The sequence below is a fragment of the Parasteatoda tepidariorum genome, chromosome 8 (genome assembly GCF_982258835.1).
Source record: "Parasteatoda tepidariorum strain Cologne lab strain chromosome 8, Ptep-v5.0, whole genome shotgun sequence".
Classification (NCBI taxonomy): domain Eukaryota; kingdom Metazoa; phylum Arthropoda; class Arachnida; order Araneae; family Theridiidae; genus Parasteatoda; species Parasteatoda tepidariorum.
Window position 1 is genome coordinate 60109637 of NC_141762.1, and position 22553 is coordinate 60132189.

Sequence of the window (22553 nt, forward strand, 5' to 3'; positions counted from 1 at the left end):
GTAACCATAATGTTGCTCATCACAAAGAGTTTTTATACAATATTTTTAAATCAATTTTCATGATGTATTGGATATGGGCCGCTGCGCGGCCCAGCAGCCCAGTTTTTGGATAATAAAAGCAAAAGCAAAAAACTATGTTGTTTCTGTTACGTTGGTAATTCCCAAGTGTACAATTTTTCAAACTGTCTGCTACACTTAATCACAACTTCTGGTTACATATGGTTAATGCCAATTTTCTTAAATAATATGCTTTCTTGAAATTATGAAGTAGGATTTATCACTTCTGAAAATTAGTTATTAATGATTAAGATTTATTATTTAAAAAAAGATAAAGATTATGAATTATTTAAAAAAAAAAGATAAAGATTATGATTATTCAATAATTATTTACTAGAATCCAGGAGCTAACTGTTAATATTTTCATAAGTTTGGGATGTTCTTAATTATTACTTATGGATCCTTACTCCTCTATAATAATAAAATCAGCATTATTCAAAAACCAGCAGCATTCTCATATTAGATTAGTTAGATTTTTAAATAATTTTCTATCAAAGATAATAATCTCCATTTCTCCCAATACATATGTCTGTAAGTAAGGATTCAATGTGAAGAATCGAATTAAAACCTCGTTGCCATACAGATTGTCCACTAAGATAAGCAATCATTCAAGGAGTGTGAGCATTGACGGCATTGACGAATGAGCACTGAGTAGAACCGTCAAACTTTTGATCCATCAGTCACAAGTGAACATTAGTAGTTTTGCACGAAAGGAAGTAGGCGTGCAGATTAGCACTAACCGATAATGCATCTCTGTTAGTAATAATGCTCTGCGTTTACTCAATCAATGCGTAATCAAACAAAACGAGCGGAGGCCAATGCAAAACAACTACATCAATGATTATTCGTGCTTAATACTTCCTTGTTAACATAATACTTCTGAATTAATACTTAAAATAAAAGTGTTGTTACAGACATACTGTTGTTAATGTCATTCTTACTACAAATTAGTAATATTACATTCATATTTTGGCATGCATTCAAAAGCTATATTTTAGGCATGTAAAAGTTTCAGTCGAACATATAACTTATAGACTGACATGCCCAGCAAAGCGCAAAATATTTTGAGATTTTTGGAGATCTGAATCATATAATTATTTGTAGTTATATTATGATATCTTAAATTCGCTCATAATGATTACTATTTACCATGATTATTTGTAATCTCGACAAAAATTACAATCGTAAGTATCATAACTTATATAAATATCCCAATTATTTGATTACTTATAAATGAAAATCAATTGCATTTTTTGCCCAAATATCAGCAACAACGTTGATAAGTTTTTGACTTTCTCCTCTTATTTTAGCAGTTCTGGTTTTGGAACATTAGTCGTAATAACTTCTTTGTTTCTAAAAATAATAAACTAATTTATACAAAAATCTATTTTAATCTTGAGATTTTACTCTTTAAATGAGTTCGGCAGTGTATAAGTAGTTGAAAATTACAGCAGGTAAAAATAACTAATAGTTCTCAGGTGAATAATGCTATAGTTTTTATTTATTTTCTATTAATGACAGTTTCGAATACCTTCATCTTTGTTTTGTTTTTTTTTTAGTTACAGATCATGTGATTTACTCTTTCGTGATATACCATAGTAAACAAAAGTAACTGACTATGATATCTAGTTAAAATATTTTTGACATTAATAAGTATTTGGAGCATTCTTTGTCAACTGCATAATAGGTGTTCCCTCTTTTTTTCTTGTAAAAATTATTAAGTCGAAAATTTGATTAGACAGACGTTTATGTTAGATTCCATGTTTAATTCTACTCTATAGATTACATATTTTATGCTATGGTAAGAAATGTGTGAACTTTTTTATTTCTGTGATTTATGTGTTCTGATTAGATATCGTCTGGATTTTCAAAAATAGCAAACGATTTTTCTCGGTTGCACAATAGTAAATAATTTATACTATAAATTTACTTTCCTTAAACTTAATTTTTATTCAATCCCCTCTAAGTATTCTTTGCGAGAGTATTAACGTGTTGATGTCTTTATTAATAGTATTAAAATAATCAGCAAGATCTCCTTCATTTTATCTAAGGAAATTAACTTTTGTAATTGCCTTCCATTTCAGATAAGGAAAATATATACAGCAAAGAGATTCGCAATAACGAAACAGTTTCTAAAAATGTTCCTAAACTAATAAATCGATTTCCATCTTCACGTAGTGATTCTAAGCCTGTGGACCATGATCTAGTTTTCCCTATAACTGAAATATCTCAAATGCTACAGGCAGGCGAAGAGGAATCGGCAGTATCTCGGGAAGTTCCAGTGTTTTTGGCAGCTGCCGAAGAATATTTAGCCTTCCAACTTATTGAGGCAGCCGACAAAATTGCGCAAGAAAGGAAACATACAGCAATAGAAGAAGAAGATATAATCACAGCAATTCATAGAAATACTGAATTCAAAAATGTACTAAAAACACGTTTGGAGTAATTATCTATATTGAACCTCGATTACGTTTTTAAGGGAATCTAAAATAAATTAATCTTTAATGCAAGGAAATCGTAAGTTATTTTGCAACAAAAAAGTCAAGTGAATCCTGTGGTAAATAACATGATAGATTTTGTTAAAATTCATAATTTTTTAATCGCTATTTTCTATTTCATTTTTTTCATTTATCAAATACAAAATACTTAAAAGTCAACAATCCTAAAATTATTTGACATAGTGCTAAATAAAGAAAAATTATTAATTGGAAGTCGTAATCATCGAAACTTATATATTGTATAAGGAAAAACAGTATAATAATAAGTTTAAGAATTTATTTAGAAGAATATGTCATTTTTATAAAATTCTGAATTTTCAATGATCAATGTACAAAATCTGACCATTTTTCAATATGAGTTTCTGTAGAATACTATGAACAAAAATAAATCTCTATGTCAATAAAAACCAGAAAACGTCCTTTTCCATGAAATTGGTGTACATTTTTGGTAACTTTTTTTATCACGGTAGTAGTAGTGTTCACTTATGTATTTAAAACGACTGTTTGATTTAGCCTTATTAAACCATGCCTAGTACTTACTTTGATAGAAATAAAATTTGTGTTAAAGATTAAAATATATTCTATAAAGTATATGTTGTATAAAATATATCAACTTTATTTAAACCTTAAAAACATCAGAGTATTAGTATACCGGGCAGAGGTACTTAATCCTAAAAACATCAAAGCAGGGTATATCGGGTGTATACCAGAGAGTGGCACTTAACCCTAAAAACATCAGTGTTTAGAATAGGCCGAAGTGGCTCAGGAAATCGAGCGCTCACCATCCAATGAGGTGATCCGGGTTCGAATCCTAGCGATGACTGGTTGATTCGAATTCCGTACTCACCACAGTGCTGACGCAAAATGTCCTCAGTGGTAGACAAGGTAGCAAGGGGTCAGAGTCCCCTTGCCGTCATTCTAACCGTTGGAGGTTGTCGTGGTTTTCCTCTCCATGTAATGTAAATGCGGGTTAGTTTCATCATAACTTCATCCTCCACGAAGGCAAATTTCACCCAGTACTTGATCCAGGAGTTCCCTTGCCTTCTAGATTGGGTTCAAAATTACAATGCTACGGAGTTGAACATTAGTAGGAGTAAACCCAAAAAAATTGGGTCGGTTGTTCAACGACGGTCATGAAATAAAAAAAAAATTATAAGGTAGAACGGGCAAATGCATACTGAGCAGTGTATAAAACCATTAAAAATATCAATGTTTTGTATACCAGGCAGTGTCACTAGCCCTTAAAAAACATCAGTGTATAGCATACCGGCCGAATGTAAACCGAGCAGTGGTACTTAATCCTAAAAAACATCAATGTAGAGTATACAAGACAGTATCAATTAGCCTTAAAAACATGAGTGTATGGTATACCGGGCAGTAGCACTTTACCTCCAAAAAAATAAGTGTATAGTATAACAAGCAAATGTATACCAGGCATTGGCCCTTAACCTTATAAAAACAATAATGTAAGATTCGCCGGGCAAATGTATACCGAGTAGTGGTATTTACTTTTTAAAAGATAAAAATATGTTATACCGCGCAAAAGTGCTCCAGACAGTGATAAACCTTAAAAAAACATCAGTTCATGGTAACTCAATTTAGAGAAAGTTCTCTTCGCGAGCAGGTTGTCGGGCTACCGAAGCGGGGGTGCCATCCCCTCCGCAGAGGATCAAAATTGTGATGGTATGTCTTCGGATCATCCTCCGGGATGTTTCCCAGACCGTCGCCAATAGCCCATTGTGCAGCTCTAGTGCGACGTAAATTAACAATAACAATAGAGAGAGTTCTTTCGAATTCCTCATAAGAAGAAAAGCGTGATCCCGCGGCAATCGTGGCCTCCGTGTTTATCAAGACTAAGTTAGATTGATTGATTGATTTGTTCATTTACGTCGCACTAGAGCTGCACAATGGGCTATTGGCGACGGTCTGGGAAACATCCCTGAGGATGATCCGAAGACATGCCATCACAATTTTGATCCTCCGCAGAGGGGATGGCACTCTGCTTCGGTAGCCCGACGACCTGCACGCGAAGTCGAGCACTTTACGGTAGAACAGTTTAACGAGGACCAATACCGCACACCCTCTGTCCTTAGGCAGACTGATCCAAGTGGTCACCCACCCGCACACTGACCGCAGCCACTGATGCTTGACTTCGGTGATCTGATGGGAACCGTGTCTTAACGATTAGTCCACTGCGGGACATCAAGACTAGGAAGTAATTAGGAAAAAGCCATATGAGCAGAACCCACTCTGGTATTGGTCAAAATTTATTTCCGCACAAAAGCAAAATGAATTTTTTGACCCAACTAATCGGTCTAATCTCATTCTTCAAACTTTTAGAAATATTTCGCAGTGATACAGACGAGACAGCAACAACAATCGGTATATTAGACACTTGGCGTTTATAATTTAAAAGAACAGAATACTGTCTTTACAATAATTTTAATTTTATGATCCAATTATTTATAATTTAGTTATTACAAGGTACTAAGTTAGAGACATAAACCACTTTTTTTCGACCACATTGGAGAAAGAAAAAAAAAAGCTGCTGCAAGCATATTTTGATTCAACCTCTATAATCTCCCTCAAAACACAATATCTCTAATCCTTATTTAAGAACGAGAACGTAATCTTCTTTCACAGAAAAAAAATTATTTTGTATTCAATAATAAGAAATGGAATTTCATTAAACTTTGCAAGAAAACTTATCTATTTTAAAAATACCTATATAAGCCAATTTTCCATCATCTCATGGTAGAATAAAATATAGAAAAAAAAAGTAATTTATTTCAAATAGATGCTTTCGAAATATAATTTTATTTAAAAATATGTAGCCATATTCTGTTTTGACTTGTCCTTCAGATTATATCAGTCTTGGTTTTCTATTAAATTAAATGCAGGAATACATTTTTCCTTAGGTTTAGTGTAGCAAAAGATTTTTCACTTAAGATTGAATTTTTCAGAAACATAACTTCTACGTCGACTTTTATCGTTTTAATTTATTATGCTGAATTTTCCTCCAAAATTGGACGTAAAAAGAAATTATTTATTCTCAAACCTAATCTTTCAAACTCAGAATAAAATCCATCTAGTATATTTTAGTTACGTAGGTCACATTTAAATCGTTTTTAAGTTATTTGAGAAAAAAAATATTGAACTATGCAAGTGGAATATTTTTTTATATTTTATATCCGTCGTTGAACAGCCGACCCAATTTCTGGTTTATGGCTACTAATGTTCTACTCCGGAGACTTGTAATTTTTAACCAATCCAGAAGACAAGGAAACTCCTGCATCAGCACCCCCAGAAGTACGATTTGTTAAGGGAACATGAAAGACTTTGTGACTCGACAGATTTAACGTGCATCAGTCACCATTTACTACACGAAGAGTCTTCGGCCTGAGGGGATAGAACCCACGACCTCTTGGACATGGGCCCAGTACCCTACCAATCAGGCTATCCCGGCCTTAAGTAGAATATTTTATTTTATTTTATAACAGTCGTTGAGCAGCCGACTCAATTTTTATGGGTTTACGACTACTAATGCTCAACTCCGTAGCCTTGTAATTTTGAACCCAATTCAGAAGACAAGGGAACTCCTGGATCGAGTATTGGGAGAAATTTGCCTTCGTGGAGGACTTTTTGATGGAGCTAACCCGCATTTGCGTTACAGGGAGAGGAAGTCCACGAGAACCTCCCACGGTTAGACTGACGGCAAGGGGACTCTACCCCATGATCCGTCTATCACTGAGGATGTTTCACGTCAGCACTGTGGTCGGTGCAAACCGGATGTGGAATTCGTATAGACTGGGATTCAAACCTGATTCGTCTCATTAGAAGGCGAACGCTCTATCACCTGAGCCATTCTACTTAGAGCCATCACGGCTCTAAGTAGAATATTTTATTTTATTTTATAACCGTCGTTGAACAGCCGACCCAATTTCATGGGTTTACGACTACTTACGTTCAACTCCGTAGCCTTGTAATTTTGAACCAATCCAGAGGACAAGGAAACTCCTGGATCAGTACCCCCAGAGGTATTGATTTCTTGTGGGAACATGGAGGACTTTGAGACTCGACAGATTTAACGTGCATCAGTCACCATTTACTACACGGGGAGTCTTTGGTCGGCGAGGATCGAACCCACAACCTCTTGGATATGGGCCCAGCGCCCTACCGACCAGGCTATCCCGGCCCTAAGTAGAATATTTGTAAATATTATATTAATGTATATGCTTGTAGCCCTTGTACAATACTCGTTAAAAATCAATTCTAAACCATAAACGTTGGAGATCGCATGTTTATATTTAAGCTAGAAATAAATAAACCACTACCCAAAGCTCTCAAATTACTAATGAGGAAAGCAAGGTGAAAATCATTTAAAGCAATATTATTGTCTTGTTTAAATGTATTTCGTCTGGTAAAAACAGTTTTAAAGGAGGTTTTTCCAACAATCGCCTTTGAGCTCCTCACTGTTCAAACAGGTTTTATTAATCAAATAAGTATTTTTTAGATTCGTCCGCAATCAAATAGGTTTTAAAGTTTTTAAGCTTGCCTACCTCAGTTGTGATTCATTTGATTTCGATTGCTTTTTTTTTCTTTTCCTTTGTTAAATATTAATTTGCGTCTTCTGATGAACATACATTTTGATTTTAATTTTACAAAAAATGACTTCTACTTCAAAACTAAATTCGACATTATTTTTTTGTATGTATTTTCTTTTAGAAAATGATAATATTTACAGGTGACATATTTTCAGGACACAAATCGATCAACATTTTTTTAGAACCTGTTTGGCAAAGATTCTTCATATTTGATGCGCCAAGTTCCTTTGTCACTTTCGATATTTCTTTGCTTTTCATAAATGTAGAAAGAAAAGTAAGAAGTTTCGATATTTTGCTGCTCAAGAATACGTGTATCTTTTCTGAACGTGATACCTTTTAGGGACTTCCTCTCACAACCTTAAATATAAATCGAGGAAAAAAGTAAAGAATGATAGGATTCTTTTGGAAACATTGACAAACGAATGTTTTCAAAATTCCAAGGTTGAGTGGTTTAGTAATTTTCGAACGAACTCTTTTCAAGGAAAAAATAACATCACTTGCAAGTTTCATTTTTGTTACCAAAAAGTTTTGATGTAAAGTATCATGGTTGTTTTTGTTACCAAAACATTTTAATAAAGTAGAAGTTTTTGATTCTAAAATGCTTTATAGCAATTGCACTTTATTTTGATAAGTATAAAACTCCAAATATGAAACTACCATAGCAAAAAATTTAGATTCACGGTTTCAGCTCAATCTACTTTTTCCTTGCAATTTGTTTAGTTAGTAAATTAAATTTTGTGATACTTCTTTAAGTAAAGAGACAAATAACAAAACTAAAATTTGTTATTTTAGTTTAAATATTTTTATTAATTTATTTTAACTCACTAAAAAATTTTAATAAGTTGTATACATTGGTTAAAATTAATTATTATCGCGTGGCAGGTGCACAACGACCCCGAATTGACTTGAGGGCATGTAGCAATATTAATATTTGTCTTAAAATAAAATAAGATATTTTGTTTTTAACAAAAAATTATAAATTATGAATAATATCAATATCATGAAGAAGTTAAACGAAAGTAGAATTATATATCCGAACATGTTAATGAAACATATTTTACAATGTATATATGCATGTTAATGAAACAAGTTACTAATGAAATCAATAATTTTAGAATATTTAAATATGAGACTTCACTAATATAGAAGAGTGATTTGAGTTAAGCATTGCACAGAAACAAGTTAAGGAATTGTAAGTACAAAAAGTATATTATTTGATGGATACTAATTTTAAACTAATTATAATGAAAGCAACTTCACATTTCAATAACTGTGTATTTATAACTAATAAATTTTCAGTTAATATACTTATAATTTATTTACACTTACAACTAATTCTATAATTAACTTGTACTTATAATTAAGTCTACAATTAACTTGAGCTTATGTACCCTTTTTTCGTTAATTAACTTAAATAAATATTTTTTAGCAATAACGAGAATCTTCAGTTACGAGTTTTCAGAGTTAAAATTTATACATCCATTTCAGAAAAAAATTCGGAAATAATTCTAAATAATTATTTAGCAACTAAGTTTTTATTTCTATATATATATATATATATATATATATATATATATATATATATATATATATATATATATATATATATATATATATATATATATATATAGGGGAGAGTCGGATAGCCCCGCCCACTTAAGGAGTATTGCTTATATTTCTGTATAATATTGAGTAATAATTAATATTTTCGTATATTTCTATTGTTTTATCATCTAATTAAATAATGCAAAAAGAATAAACTAAAAAAAAATAGTTTAACTTAAAAAAATGGAAATTTAAAAAAACATGTTTTTCAGCTCTTTTCAAAATGTTTCGGGTAGCCCCGCCCAGTAACAAAAATTACGTTTTTTGACTGTTTTTTCAGGTGTAAATGAAAATGACCAATGTATTGACAATAGATAAACCTCATTTATAATTTTTGTCACAAAATCATTTTATTTATTACATATTTATATTATTTTAGTGAATTCTATCATTTAATAACAATCATTTAATAACAACAATATTTGTTGTTAAAAATGCATATAACATTAAAATTTGAAGCAATAAAATAATAATCTTTGCAACCGTACATTTATAGACGAAATAAAATTGGGAGGTGATACAGGACATTCATGAGAGCGGGGCTACCCGAAATCCAATTTTTTTGTAAATTTGTAATTACTTGAACAATGTTTCACATATAAACTTCTTTCTTCGTGTAAATTAAACTTAAGACTACATACTTTAATGCTGTTTGTATAGAAAAAATAATTTTTCAGTATTAAAATGAAGTTTAATCAAAACATTCAACCAATTTTTCTTAATTTCATGACTACTGTATTCAACATATTTTCAAAACTATTGTTTACCATGTTAACAGCTGCATAAATACTTGAAACTTTGAAAATAATCTTTTTTTAATATAACAATTAAAGTCCGATGGCCCATTGACTAGAAAAAATATTCTATACATATGAAATTGACAGTGGGCGGGGCTACCCGACTCTCCCCTAATATATATATATATATATATATATATATATATATATATATATATATTCTTTTTTTTTATTTCTAATTGGCAAGGCAAAACGTACAAATAGAAAGATGAAATAAATAACGAATACAAATGTAAGTAGGATAACAGAGAAAGAAGACCGAAGTCATTGCCTTAAAAGTTCTCTTACTTCCCAATATCTTGAGGACTCAGTGTGTCCGTGAAGGGCCCCACATAGAAGCAGGTGGTCCCTGCCCAATTTCTCTCCAGATTTACAAAGTGGACAAAAAGACGTGGTGGAAAGGTCTATGCCGTATAAGTTTGCAGAAAGACAATCGTGGCATCAAGGCCGGATTTACGTATAAGCTAAATAAGCTGTAGCTTGGGGCCCCGAGATGACAAGGGCCCCCAGATCCTACTTCCCCCCCCCCTCTTTTTATAAAGTTTTATTCAGAGCTGGGGGCCTCAGAAGCCGAAAATGCATTTTTTTTTCTTTTTTACGTTGTCGGACATAATAAATGTAAATAAATGACTGAATAAAACAAAAAACTTCGTTGTCACTAGTAGGGAACATATCATCTTTCAAGCAATTTGAGTATTAATAAATTATTTACAAATAAAAAAATTTTTAGTTTAAAAGGTAAAAAAGTTTTTTTTTGCCCCATCATTCGATCATCAGACTATTTAATATCTGTTTCTAAGGATCAGAATTCCTTTTTATTTTACTTTAAAATTGTACAAATGATTTATTTAATGCTTTCATGTGATATGCAGCAGTTTTAAACAGCACTTTAAAATATCTAAAAAAGGACAGAAATTGTCAGTTCAAAAAAAAATTAACTAATACTTTTGAATAAGAATTTAAATAACTAAACACGTTTGCTTTGCTATCTCATTCTATATAACATATTTAGAGTAGACAGTTGCGTGTGGGTGTGATGATGGCGTAATAAAAGAGGCATACAAAAAAAGCAAATTTCATTTCAGTTAAAATCCTCAATATTATGTTTTTAAACTCCTCGAAAATGTAGTAAAAGAGGTTTACAAATTAACTGTCGCGAACAAATTAATATTAAGTAAGAACGAAACAAAAATGATATCAAAATATGCTAAATTCCTAATGAGACCGGGATGAAAGACATCGAAACTCATTTGATTGAATAGTATAAATAGAAGGTGTTTCTAAAATTCTGAAATCTATCAGGCTTTAATTTTTTTTTTCCGTAGCAAACTTTATCAGTAATTAAAAATAATAAATTCGTTAGATTTCAATATTGGTTCTGTTTTTTCGTTGATTAAATGTTAAACATTAACAGATATTTGTCTTTTAAAACATTTCATTCTATAACAAAATAATTATTCTACAATTGTAATTATCTAAAATTAATTGCTAATTGATATATAGCTTTAGCGTGTTCCATTGATATGTTGAATGCTCGTTTTGGTGAGATGCCCGGGACAGTTGCTCTTTCACATCCTAGCCAGTATACACCATCAAGAGCAGAGCTGATACTTTAAACACGTATGACATTTATTCTCTCTGATATTTAATAGACCCCTTAATAAATCTTTAAAAATGTAAGCCAAAAATGTACATAAATAATGACAATTTTTTTTCTTGCACTAAAATTTAACAAATGTACTTAAAATAATTAAAAAGAAAGCAAAAATAATGAAAAAATATTTTCAATATAAACATCAATTAAATAATGTCAGCTTACGAAATGTTCTTTTTATTTTTACAAACAGTATTAATATAACGGCCCTCACCTGCTCCAGGGACTGTTGGATTGGGTTCAAAATGACAAGGCTACGGAGTTGAATATTAGTAGTCGTAAACTCGAAATTGGGTCGGCTGTGCAATGACTGATATAAAATAAACTAATAAATTTGGCCGGGATAACCTGGTTGATAGGGAGTTGGACTGGTGTTCTTGAGAATGGGAGTTTGAATCCAGCCGGCAGAAGAATACCCATGTATAAAATGGTGACTGGTGCATGTTAAATCTGTCGGAGTCACAAAGTCCTCCAAGTTTTCATAACAAATAAATACCTCTGAGTACAAATATAGCAGTTCCCTTGTCTTCTGGATTGGGTTCAAAATGACAAGGCCACGGAGTTGAATATTAGTAGTCGTAAACTCGAAATTGGGTCGGCTGTGCAATGACTGTTATAAAATAAACTAATAAATTTGGCCGGGATAACCTGGTTGATAGGGCGTTGGACTCGTGTTCTTGAGAATGGGAGTTTGAATCCAGCCGGCAGAAGAATACCCATGTATAAAATGGTGACTGGTGCGTGTTAAATCTGTCGGAGTCACAAAGTCCTCCAAGTTCTCATAACAAATAAATACCTTTGGGTACTAATATAGCAGTTCCCTTGTCTTCTGTATTGGGTTCAAAATGACAAGGCCACGGAGTTGAATATTAGTAGTCGTAAACTCGAAATTGGGTCGGCTGTGCAATGACTGTTATAAAATAAACTGATAAGTTTGGCCGGGATAGCCTGGTTGATAGGGCGTAAACTCAAAATTGAGTCAGTTGTTTAACGACGGTTATAAAAAAAATAAAACTAATAATCAAATTGTATTTTCTTGTTTTCTTTCTAACTCTTTGCATATTTTCTACGCACATTCAAAATTTCATGCTTCTAAGCCTTATAGATTTTGTAACGTAAAGAAAATACAAATGGAAAAAAAATTCGATTCAATAAAATATATTCAAAATGAATCTAAAAAAAAAACTGTTAAATATATAGTGGCCCAGCACGCCAAATTTTTACTCTGTGCTTAAAATGTGTTTCTTTTGTAACTTTTTCCGCTCGTTCATAAAATATGTGCAATAAAAGACAGGTTCTAGATAATAGTATCTTCACAATTAATATATTTAACAATAAAGTAATATTATCAAATTTTTTAATAATATAATGTTAATACTCAACAAAAAAAAATAGTGGTAGTTTACTTTAGGTGCATAGAAATGGAATTGAACTTATAAGGGCCCCATCATTTTCAGTAGCTTAGGGCCCCACCAAACTTAAATCCGGCCCTGCGTGGCATGTATATAAACGGAAGGCCGCAATTGCATCTTTTCTTGGTTTGTCGGGAATTAAAGAAGAGCTTACATTTCTCCAACTTTTCAAAGCTGTGCAATTCTGAAGGTCTTGCAATGAGTTGGTTTTACATAAATTTTTAAGGAACAGTTTAATTTTCCAAAAGGAAGTTGCCGTATTTTGTTGTTGTTGCAAATTGGCACCTTTCTTGGCAAGTAAATCTGCCTGTTCATTGCCAATGGGCTGGCACCCACTGGAGGACTATTCGTTTTCCCCTCAAAAATAAAGACCATATATATATATATATATATATATATATATATATATATATATATATATATATATATATATATATATATATATATATATATATATATATATATATATATATATATATATATATATATATATATATATATATATATATATATATATATATATATATATATACAGGATGATTCGAAAAAGATGGGCAAAATTTCAGGAAGTGATAGTACACACCCAAGCAAACAATTTTTATCAAAGAATGCATGGTCGAAAACAAAACGCAAAGGTGCATTTGGAAAGTTGTTTGATGCAAACGTGAAAGCTCCATTCCTGTTGCGAGCTACTGCGCTGCGTTACTCGTCGCCAAGCTTTCGGTCGCTGCAGGGAAAGTTCGTGATATGCCTGGTGTGTTTCAGAATGTTCGCCTATCTTTTTTTCGCCGTTGTACTGCGTGCATAGCCGCTGCCGGCCACTGTTTTGAACACTTATTGTATTCACATGCCATTAAATTTGCTTTTATAACTTAACTTCATCGTTCTTTGTGTGTTTTTGTCTCATATACGAACATAAACTTTGACGCCCTCTACCGGTTTTGCGTTTTATTTTTGACCATGCATTCTTCGATAAAAATTGTTTGCTTAGGTGTGTACTATCACTTCCTAAAATTTTGCCCATCTTTTTAGAATCACCCTGTATATATATATAAATTATTAATCACTATTAATTGTTTTAATAGTCGAATTAATCAAAAGAGGTGAGTGCCAGTGCATGGTTTGCCCTACATGTGACCACTTTGTCAGCCTGCGAAGGGACCGACGGTGTGTGGTATAGGGGTACTCGTTAAACTGTTTGAAGTGTTTGACTTCACTCCCAGGTCGTCCGGCTACCAAAGCGGAGGATCGAAATTGTAATGTCATTTTTTCGGATCATCTTCAGGGATGTTTCCCAGACTATCGCAAAAAGCACATTGTGCAACTCTAGTACGACGTGAAACCGACAACAATAACAACTACTAGATCATATCTCCGTTTTTATCATATAATACATATACACTATTTAACGTATTGAAACGTGTTGAACCTTTCCATCAACGCACTGTCTTGGCTGACCGCCCTCTTATAACCCTAAACTTTGGCGATCTGGTGAAATGGGTGATTGCCAAACGAAATCTATCGCCAACTGCTTGGATGCCCGCATTTTGAACGTGATTGAAAATGGCGAAAATGTTTGAGCTGGAAAGATGTAACGAATACGCTAGGAAATACATATTTTTTACTACAATATTTTTATTCATGCAAAGTGATTTCTAGATACTGGACATTAGTATTGCAGCGCTTGCTGAATTAATATAAAATAGCTCTTGGTGTCGACATTTTTACTGGCTAGCATTGCATATTGCAGGTATCATTTTCATCACTTTTCTTAGCATTATTGTCGGATCTGTGTTTTTATTTAAAGCAAGAATTTTTGTTGTTAATTATGAAGATTATTTTTGTGTGTGTGTGTGTATTGAATATTATTTGAAAGGAAATATGAATGACAAATAAGTTATAACTGTAATAAAACAAGGTTGGATGGAAACCACTTTTTTGTTTCTTATGAGTAAAAGGTTAAATTAATAATATTTTGCACCGTGATTTTAAGGTACGCATTAAAATTATCAACTTTTCTTGTATGAATATGCTTTAGTGGTATTAAAATAAAAATATTGATTCACATTTTTTTCATTGTTGGTTTTAAAAATTAGTTTACATGTGTTAAAGTTCTCTGTTTACATATTTTATTATTTGTTTGATGCTTCTATGATTACATTACTACTATAAATGATTTTTTTAAAATTTAGAATAATATTGAAAAGCACAAGTTGTATTGTAACACAAATTGTGCTTCGTGATTTGTATATTCAGTTGCAATGCTTCTAGTTTAGTTCTAGGTTGTTATCATCATCAGTTACATATGGAAATAAGGCTTCTGCATTTACTGAATTTCTCACAGTTCTGACCTGAGTATTGTCACGACTACCAGGTCAGTCTTGTTGAAAATCCAGTTTTGATCCTTCAGTACCTACAGAAATAGAAATCTAGGTGAACCAAATGAATGTTATGAAGAAAACTGATTGGATTAGTATACATTTTAATTTGTTTTAATGATGTAGTTAATAGTACTAGGGTAAATTAGAGTTAATATATTATATATAGTATACATTTCTTATTATTTGTGAGATTCTGCTTATTAAACATTACTATAAGTGACATTTTGAAAATTGATATTATAGTTTGGAATAATACGAAAGGAGTAGAATAAAATTTTGATGGTTGATAGGAAGCACAAATATGTAACACTTGTAATGTAATGATGTGTTGTTTTGTTATAGGTTGACTTTCTTATCAACTCATAAAACGCATTATTTTAAAGCTCCTTCAACAACCTCAGTGTGCCTGTATGTCTGAAGTGGGAGTTATGTGTAATTTGTTAAATTACTTCTGTGTATTGAATTTTCTTGAATGTTATTTGAAAGGAAAAAGGAGTGACAAATGAGTTATAACTTTAATAATACAAGGTTGGAAGGAAACCACTTTTAAATTTCGTATGAGGAAAAGGTTAAATTAATAATATTTTGCACCGTGATTTTAAAATACCCAATAAAATTATAAACTTTTTTTGCATGAATATGCTTAAATGGTATTCAAATAAAAATATTGATTCCCATTTTATTATATTGTTGGTTTTAAAACTTAGTTTACATGTGTTAAAGTTCTCTGTTTACATATTTTATTATTTGTTTGATGCTGCTATGATAACATTACTACTATAAGTGATATTTTTAAAATTTAGAATAATATTGAAAAGCACAAGTTGTATTGTAACACAAATTGTGCTTCGTGTTATGTATATTCAGTTGCAATGCTTTTAGTTTTGTTCTAGGTTGTCATCATCATCAGTTACATGTGGAAATAAGGCTCCTGCATTGACTGAATTTTTCACAGTTCTGACCTGAGTATTGTTACGACTGCCAGGTCAGTCTTGTTGAAAATCCAGTTTTGGTCCCTCAGTACAGAAATAGATATTTCTAGGTGACCCAAATGAATGTTATGAAGAAAGCTGATTGGACTAGTATACATTTTGACTACTTGAAAGTAATGTTGATTAAAATAATGTTTTGAACATTTTAATTTGTTTTAATGATATAGTTAATAGTACTTGGGTAAATTTGAGTTAATAAAGTATATAGTAGCATTTTTTTATATCATCCTTTTTTTTATATTGTGATTGATTAACTCAACACCTTAGTACATTATCTCTCTCTTCTAATAATAAATGTTTTTAAAAAAGTTAATTAAAAAATTTTAAAGCGCAGAATATAGAAGTGATGGAAATATAAATATTATTCTATTATAAACTTAATAACTAGAGTTGATTTGTTATAAAAAGCAATGGAAAAAAAACAATTTTTTTTTCGGGTTTACCCTGATCTCAGTGTAAAATCATTGAGATCTAGTCATATGGCTCTGTTTTCCTCTACCCCTATAATGGCTCTGGTATTGCAATATAAATAGTATTTTAGAATGTTTTGTTTCATTTTATTACATAAAGTGTCTTAACATTAAAAAGAAATACCAGCACTTTTGTAATTTCAAACATGATTGTTCTAAACTGTTGTCAAATTTTTGTCATTTTGTTTTCAAATTTTTGTAGCATGCCTATCATATTTATATCTTGTAATCTAAAACTTTCAAAAGTTAAATAGGCGCCTAATAAATATTTAGAATTATGAATGAAATGTATGACTGTCACTCACATCGAAAAGTATTACTTTTGGTATTTTATTTATCTTAACTGCTTTTAAAGAGCTCCTGTAAAAGAAGAATTTTACATTTTGTTCATAGACTAAAAATTTTATTTATTTAATTTGTAAAATGTACTGGATTTTTCTTATAATGTAGGTAGCTGTGGTATTTTTGATCCAAATGTATGTCTAAATTGTTTTCATTTTATAATAAATAAATGATTTTTCTACTGACTTAGTCTCTCTCTCTTCCTTTTTTTTTTTCTCTTTGTGTTTACTAAAAAAAAATTTATAAAATGAAGAGGAATACTACTTTTAAACATAAATTGAATTTTTCTAAATATACTTAAAAGCTTAACTTCATAACTAATTAAATTAAGTTTTATAAAAGTAATCATAATTGAAATACACTATGAAAATTAAATTATAACAGAACATTTCATGCACCAAAACATGTAACTGCTTTATAGTAGTACATAATCAGGGCTCAAAGTAATCCTTAATTTCCTTTAAAAAAATAAGATAAAGAAAGTATTCTTAATTATTAAACATTTCCATAGATGTCCCGAAATTTTTGTGATTTTAAAATTTTGTTGAAATTAATAGGGAGAAAAATTACTATTTATCTAAAAAAATATTGAAGAAATTTCATGAAACAAAATAAATAACAAAATGAACTACGAAGTCTTCATAGCTCTCAAGTACGATATTAATCTACTTCCAGTATTAGAGACAATTACTCTTAAATTGATAGCATATTCGATGTGTGAGAGGAATATAGAAAAATCTCTTACCTCACTACTCCCATCATACTCTACTGTTTCTCAAAAGAAAATCCTCGTATTTTGCTACAACTTAACGATTTTCTATATTTAGGCAATTTTATTCTCTCTTTTGTGAGAAAGAAAACACATTTTTAAGAAATATTTCTTTTTTCACTTAAGTACAGGAACTACTAAAACTATTAACAATTGAATATCTGCGAATTCATGTTAGCATTGTACAGTGGACCAAAAAAAAAAAATAATTATAATAATAATAACTTTCCCTCATAACCACCCTCAATAACTTTCGTTCTAATGATCTGATTTTCACATACTAAGTGTCAATCTTAATGGTTCCTGAGGGTGACCTCATATATGAAAATTATTTAGTGCTAACTATTAAGTTTCGAAATCGGACACAGAAACGTACTTTCTCTGAATAAAAAAAATTTTTTTTTGCATATTTGGATATTTATCCGTTTGTTTATAAATTATTCATAATTTTAATTCGGTTTTTTATAAGTACTGAATGGTCAATACTTTACTGTAGGTAAAATTTTACAACTCATCATAGGTCTTAAAAACCAAATTACTTTTAGGCAAACTATAAAAAATAATAGGCTCCATGAACTTTTATTTTACAAAAAAATCTGAAATGTAGTTTAACATAAATTTACAAAAAAATAGAGGGTTCGTTTAAAGAGTTAATAATGCAAATAGTTTTGAGAAACTAATTTTTTTTTGCAACAATACATGAAAAATTTAAAAATAAAATCAGATGCTGATTACAATTTAATACACTTAAGTAATAAGGAATTTATTTCGAAATATATATCTTTAAATTACGAATTTTCAACTTAAAAATACAATTTATTTGCCTCAAATGCCATGTTCTAGCTGTATAATACGACATATTCAATACCCAACTAATTTCTGTGATGGATTTTCCATTTTTATATAGTGCCACTATTTTTTCTTTTAGAATGTATGAGCAGTGGAACATTATTTTCTCTACTAAAATTAAATTCAATTAAAATTAGTAAAACTCCAATAAAAACTTGCAAATCTCTAAATAATCTACAACGGCAAAACTCAACGAAAAACTCTAAGTAAAATTTACTCTGCAATTTACTAGAACCTTCAGGACATGGACGTCAATTTTTGGCGAATTTTAATTTTTTCAAAGATTTGAAACTCTTTTTATTTATTTTCTTAAATTTGAAATTTCATTTAGAAAAATTAAGTTTTTATGCTTGTAGTAGTCTGTATCTTAATATTTTAACAGGACTTATATTGTCCTTAATAAATTAAGAAAACTGTAGCATTAGTGTCGTAATTATAAAGTTAAAATTAGAATTTGAAAAATCACACATTTCGTTACCACGAATTTACAAGTTTTTGAAATTAAATATTGAATGTTGTGGTGAATATACACATATTAAAATACTTCTTTTTAGTTTTGCTGCCACATGTTTAACTTCTTAAGGACTTAGATGGCTATTTAGCAAGAACTGAACAGGATAGTTTATCTCCATTACTATAGCCAACCAAATTAGCAAAAACTTATTTACAACCATTACCTATTTTTCGTTTTTAATATACTTCGAACCTATAAAAAATTGAAAATTATCTTACTTCCAATGTAACATAAACTTGTTCTATCTTTCAAAGAGAAAAAGAAATACTGAAATGCCAGCAAAATATGGCATGTAAGAGGATGATACTGAATTTTATTGTCAAATCTAATTTGTTCCGACTTATAACAATTTTGTCAGAAAAAATCTGTTGAAATATTAAAATGTTGCAAGTTATATATCTCACATTCTGATTTTATAATTAAAATCAGAATTTAAAGCAATATAATTAGCTTTCCAAAACATACTGGTTAATTGATTTAATAGCCTTCATTTGATTATTTGTGTAGATTAAATTACGCAGATTAAACTTATATTTAACATAGTAGAGGAAAGAAATCTCTACAGTTGTCAAAACTGCTATTGAAATATGTGAAATGTTGCAATAAGTTTTTACTGATCCATTATTGAACTAATAAATGAACACATGGTATAACAATCAATGCTGTAATAAAAATTAAACTTCTCCAGAGATCTTGATAATTTTATTTTATCCTTCTTGATTACTTTATGAATTATTTTGAATAAATTATACATTAATGTCTTATCTGCAACCAATCTTTTCTTATTTATATGGAATATGCACAAAACAGAAAGACATAACAACACAATTAAAAAAGAAAAAATGATTTTAATTTCTTTATTTAGTATTTAATTTGGCCCTAAAGTGTGACTTTACATATTTATAATGAGAGAAACACATTTTCAGTTTTGCATTATGATTAAACTTGGTCATATAATACACGAAAAAGATTTGCTTGAATTTTAAGAAACATATTATTTTACTTTGATTAAAAAATATAACTTAATGTGTTCATTTATATTAACTCAATTTAGAAGTAAACGCCAATTTTTAAGCTGAAATAGTTTATTTACATGAATATCTAATTTTAGAAAGAGATATTCTATCCTTATAACTTTTTTTTTATATCTAAATAAAATTTATCTGTTAGATAAATATTAGTTCAAAATAAAATCAATTATATATTGTCTATATAATCTTTTCTGCATTGATCTTATTTTCTTAAAAAAAAATTTTTTTTTTTTAAATTCAGTAAATTTTTTGTGGGAAAAAAACGAGGTAGTTATTCTTTAGAGAATATAACCTATAATAGTTAAATTTATTCCCGTTTTGTGCTTTGCTCAAATGATTGTTCCAATCGTATACAGTTTATTAACTTTACTTAATTAAAATAACAATAGTTATTACTTAGTTAGATTAATAGTTATCTATATAACAAATTTATAACGAAATCGCGTAAATATTAAAGGAGTTATCAAATACCAGAGTTTTCAAAGTACTTAAAAAAAATTAATTAAACATTTCTAAAATCTTGCTTTATACATCTCAGAATGCATGCAAAGAATTCTTTTATCTCTAAATAGTACAAAAAATTTCTCAAAATTTCATGAAATTGACTTACATAAAGAATAGAAGAAATTGAATGAATTTGCAATCCATAGTAGTAAACTTGACATTTAGTGATAATCAATATACGTATATTCATTTCATTTACAGATCATTTGAATATAATATTAGTTAATGAACTCACTGTTAAGTGTCATAGTACTGAGATAAAGTTGCGGAAACATACATTATAGTTTTGAAACAAATATTTATCACTCTGACACAAACCACCAGAAAGACTGCATAAAATATTAGATTTTAAAATTATTATATTCATTTCATTTACAGAACATTTGAATATAATGTTAGTTAATGAACTCACTGCTAAGGGTCATAGTACTGAGATAGAGTTGCGGAAACATACATTATAGTTTTGAAACAAATATTTATCACTCTAACACAAACCACCAGAAAGACTGCATGAAATATTAGATTTTCACATGCTTATGTAAAAACTGAGATATGTTTTTATCTTGAAATTATATGTAATTAAATTAAATAAGTGGCAATGAATGATTTAAAAAAAGAAAACGTAACACATTATTAAAAAAAGATGGAAAAAAAACCAAAGTATTTACGCATGATATTGATTACTTTTTTTTTCAAACCTCTTCTTAACGTACTTTATGAATATTCAACTAATCATCTAAATAATAATTTTCTAAGAAAAATTACGATCGCAACAGAATTACATAACTGGGTATAAAATATTATACAGCTAAATTTCCGAAAGCAAATATAGAAGGAAAAAAAAAATCTATGCACAGAAATCAATACTATATGTACCTTTGTACTATGTTAGCACTTTGTTGTAAAATACCTTGATAAGTATGAATACTCTTTAATTCGTTAGAATCCGGAAGAAAGAAAAAGAGAGTACATATAGTATATTTATTTGATTTGAATTAACTCGCATGAGTCTGAAAAAAAAATACCCTTGCAAACCTTTCTTGCAACGATTTTTCAAAATAATTATTAGACGATTTCACCACTAATTTAAAAAACATATCATCAAAGAAAGCTCTTATTTTATTAAGCATTCAATTAATCCCTTCACCTCAGTTAATAAGTTCATTGACAGTTAGATTTTTATTGGATGTCATTGATACGTGACACAGATATGGTTGACACTGAGATATGATCACACACAAAAGTATCAAATTTAAATTAAATAACTGCCATTTTTGAAGAAGATAATTCAGTTGTTCTCTAATCCGGGCCGTTAATATATATTTTACGAATCCTTATAAGTAATGGAATAAAAAACGTGTGTAGGGATCAAATTAATATTTAGGAGAGAAAGAACGCAGACACGCTGCTGAACTTTGATCAAAAGCATGATATAACGAGGTTAATAAGAGATGAAGGATTAAAATCATCTGAAATTATTTTTATCGATAACAAATCGATACATACGATAATACATATCGATAACCATCTTTCTGAACAGAACGAAAAGCTCTTCTTATTAACTCAACCCAGAAATCAAAGTGTGAGCTTTTTTATTTTGTGAATGTAATGAAACACCCTTATTATGCTTAATCCAATTCAGAAATCAAAGTAATTAACAATTTAAGTATCAGAATACAATCAAATTCATGAAAGTTATAAGAATAATTTATTTTAATGAAGATTAAGTTAAAGTAATCAAATTTGTGTTACATGCGAAAGAAAACCACGAAAAAGTCTTTTAAATTGCTTAATAGTAATAGGTTTCCAGCTTAATGTTGATTATCGCAATAAAATTATTTTTTAATAATCAATAATTTTTTTTATCATCTTTGATAAATAGTAAATGCTGTGAAATGCTCTAAATTTTTTTTGTACTTTTTTGAATTTTTGTAGGCAACCCAGATATCAAAGTTACTTGTAATTTAAATACAGGAATAAAATTATATTTTGAAAGACTTTTTGAATGAAAATAATTAGAATTTAGATTACGCACAAATGAATATCATGAATAAGTTTTAATAACTAACTAACT

At 29.8% G+C, this 22553-nt stretch overlaps 1 protein-coding gene and 1 long non-coding RNA gene across 2 annotated transcripts; one reads left to right on the forward strand and one right to left on the reverse strand.

Moving 5' to 3' along the window:
* The first annotated feature begins 1207 nt into the window (after window positions 1-1207).
* Window positions 1208-2503, forward strand: LOC147806181 (histone H2AX-like). Its single transcript, XM_087149576.1, has 2 exons — window positions 1208-1241; window positions 2142-2503. The coding sequence occupies exons 1-2, from the start codon at window positions 1208-1210 to the stop codon at window positions 2501-2503; spliced, it is 396 nt and encodes a 131-aa protein (XP_087005702.1).
* Window positions 2504-14733: 12230 nt separating this feature from the next.
* On the reverse strand, window positions 14734-19996 carry LOC147806182 (uncharacterized). The gene is made up of 2 exons (XR_015435859.1): window positions 17558-19996; window positions 14734-15040 (listed from the first exon to the last, which is right to left on the reverse strand). It is a non-coding gene; the product is annotated as an uncharacterized LOC147806182 (long non-coding RNA).
* Window positions 19997-22553: the final 2557 nt, after the last annotated feature.

What these genes read in the sequence shown, in the direction of transcription:
- LOC147806181 (XM_087149576.1), top strand. Translation starts at nt 1,208, where the DNA reads ATGATTATTTGTAATCTCGACAAAAATTACAATC. An exon ending in TCTCGACAAAAATTACAATC is followed by an intron (nt 1,242 to 2,141) that starts GTAAGTATCATA and finishes CTTCCATTTCAG; the next exon opens with ATAAGGAAAATATATACAGC.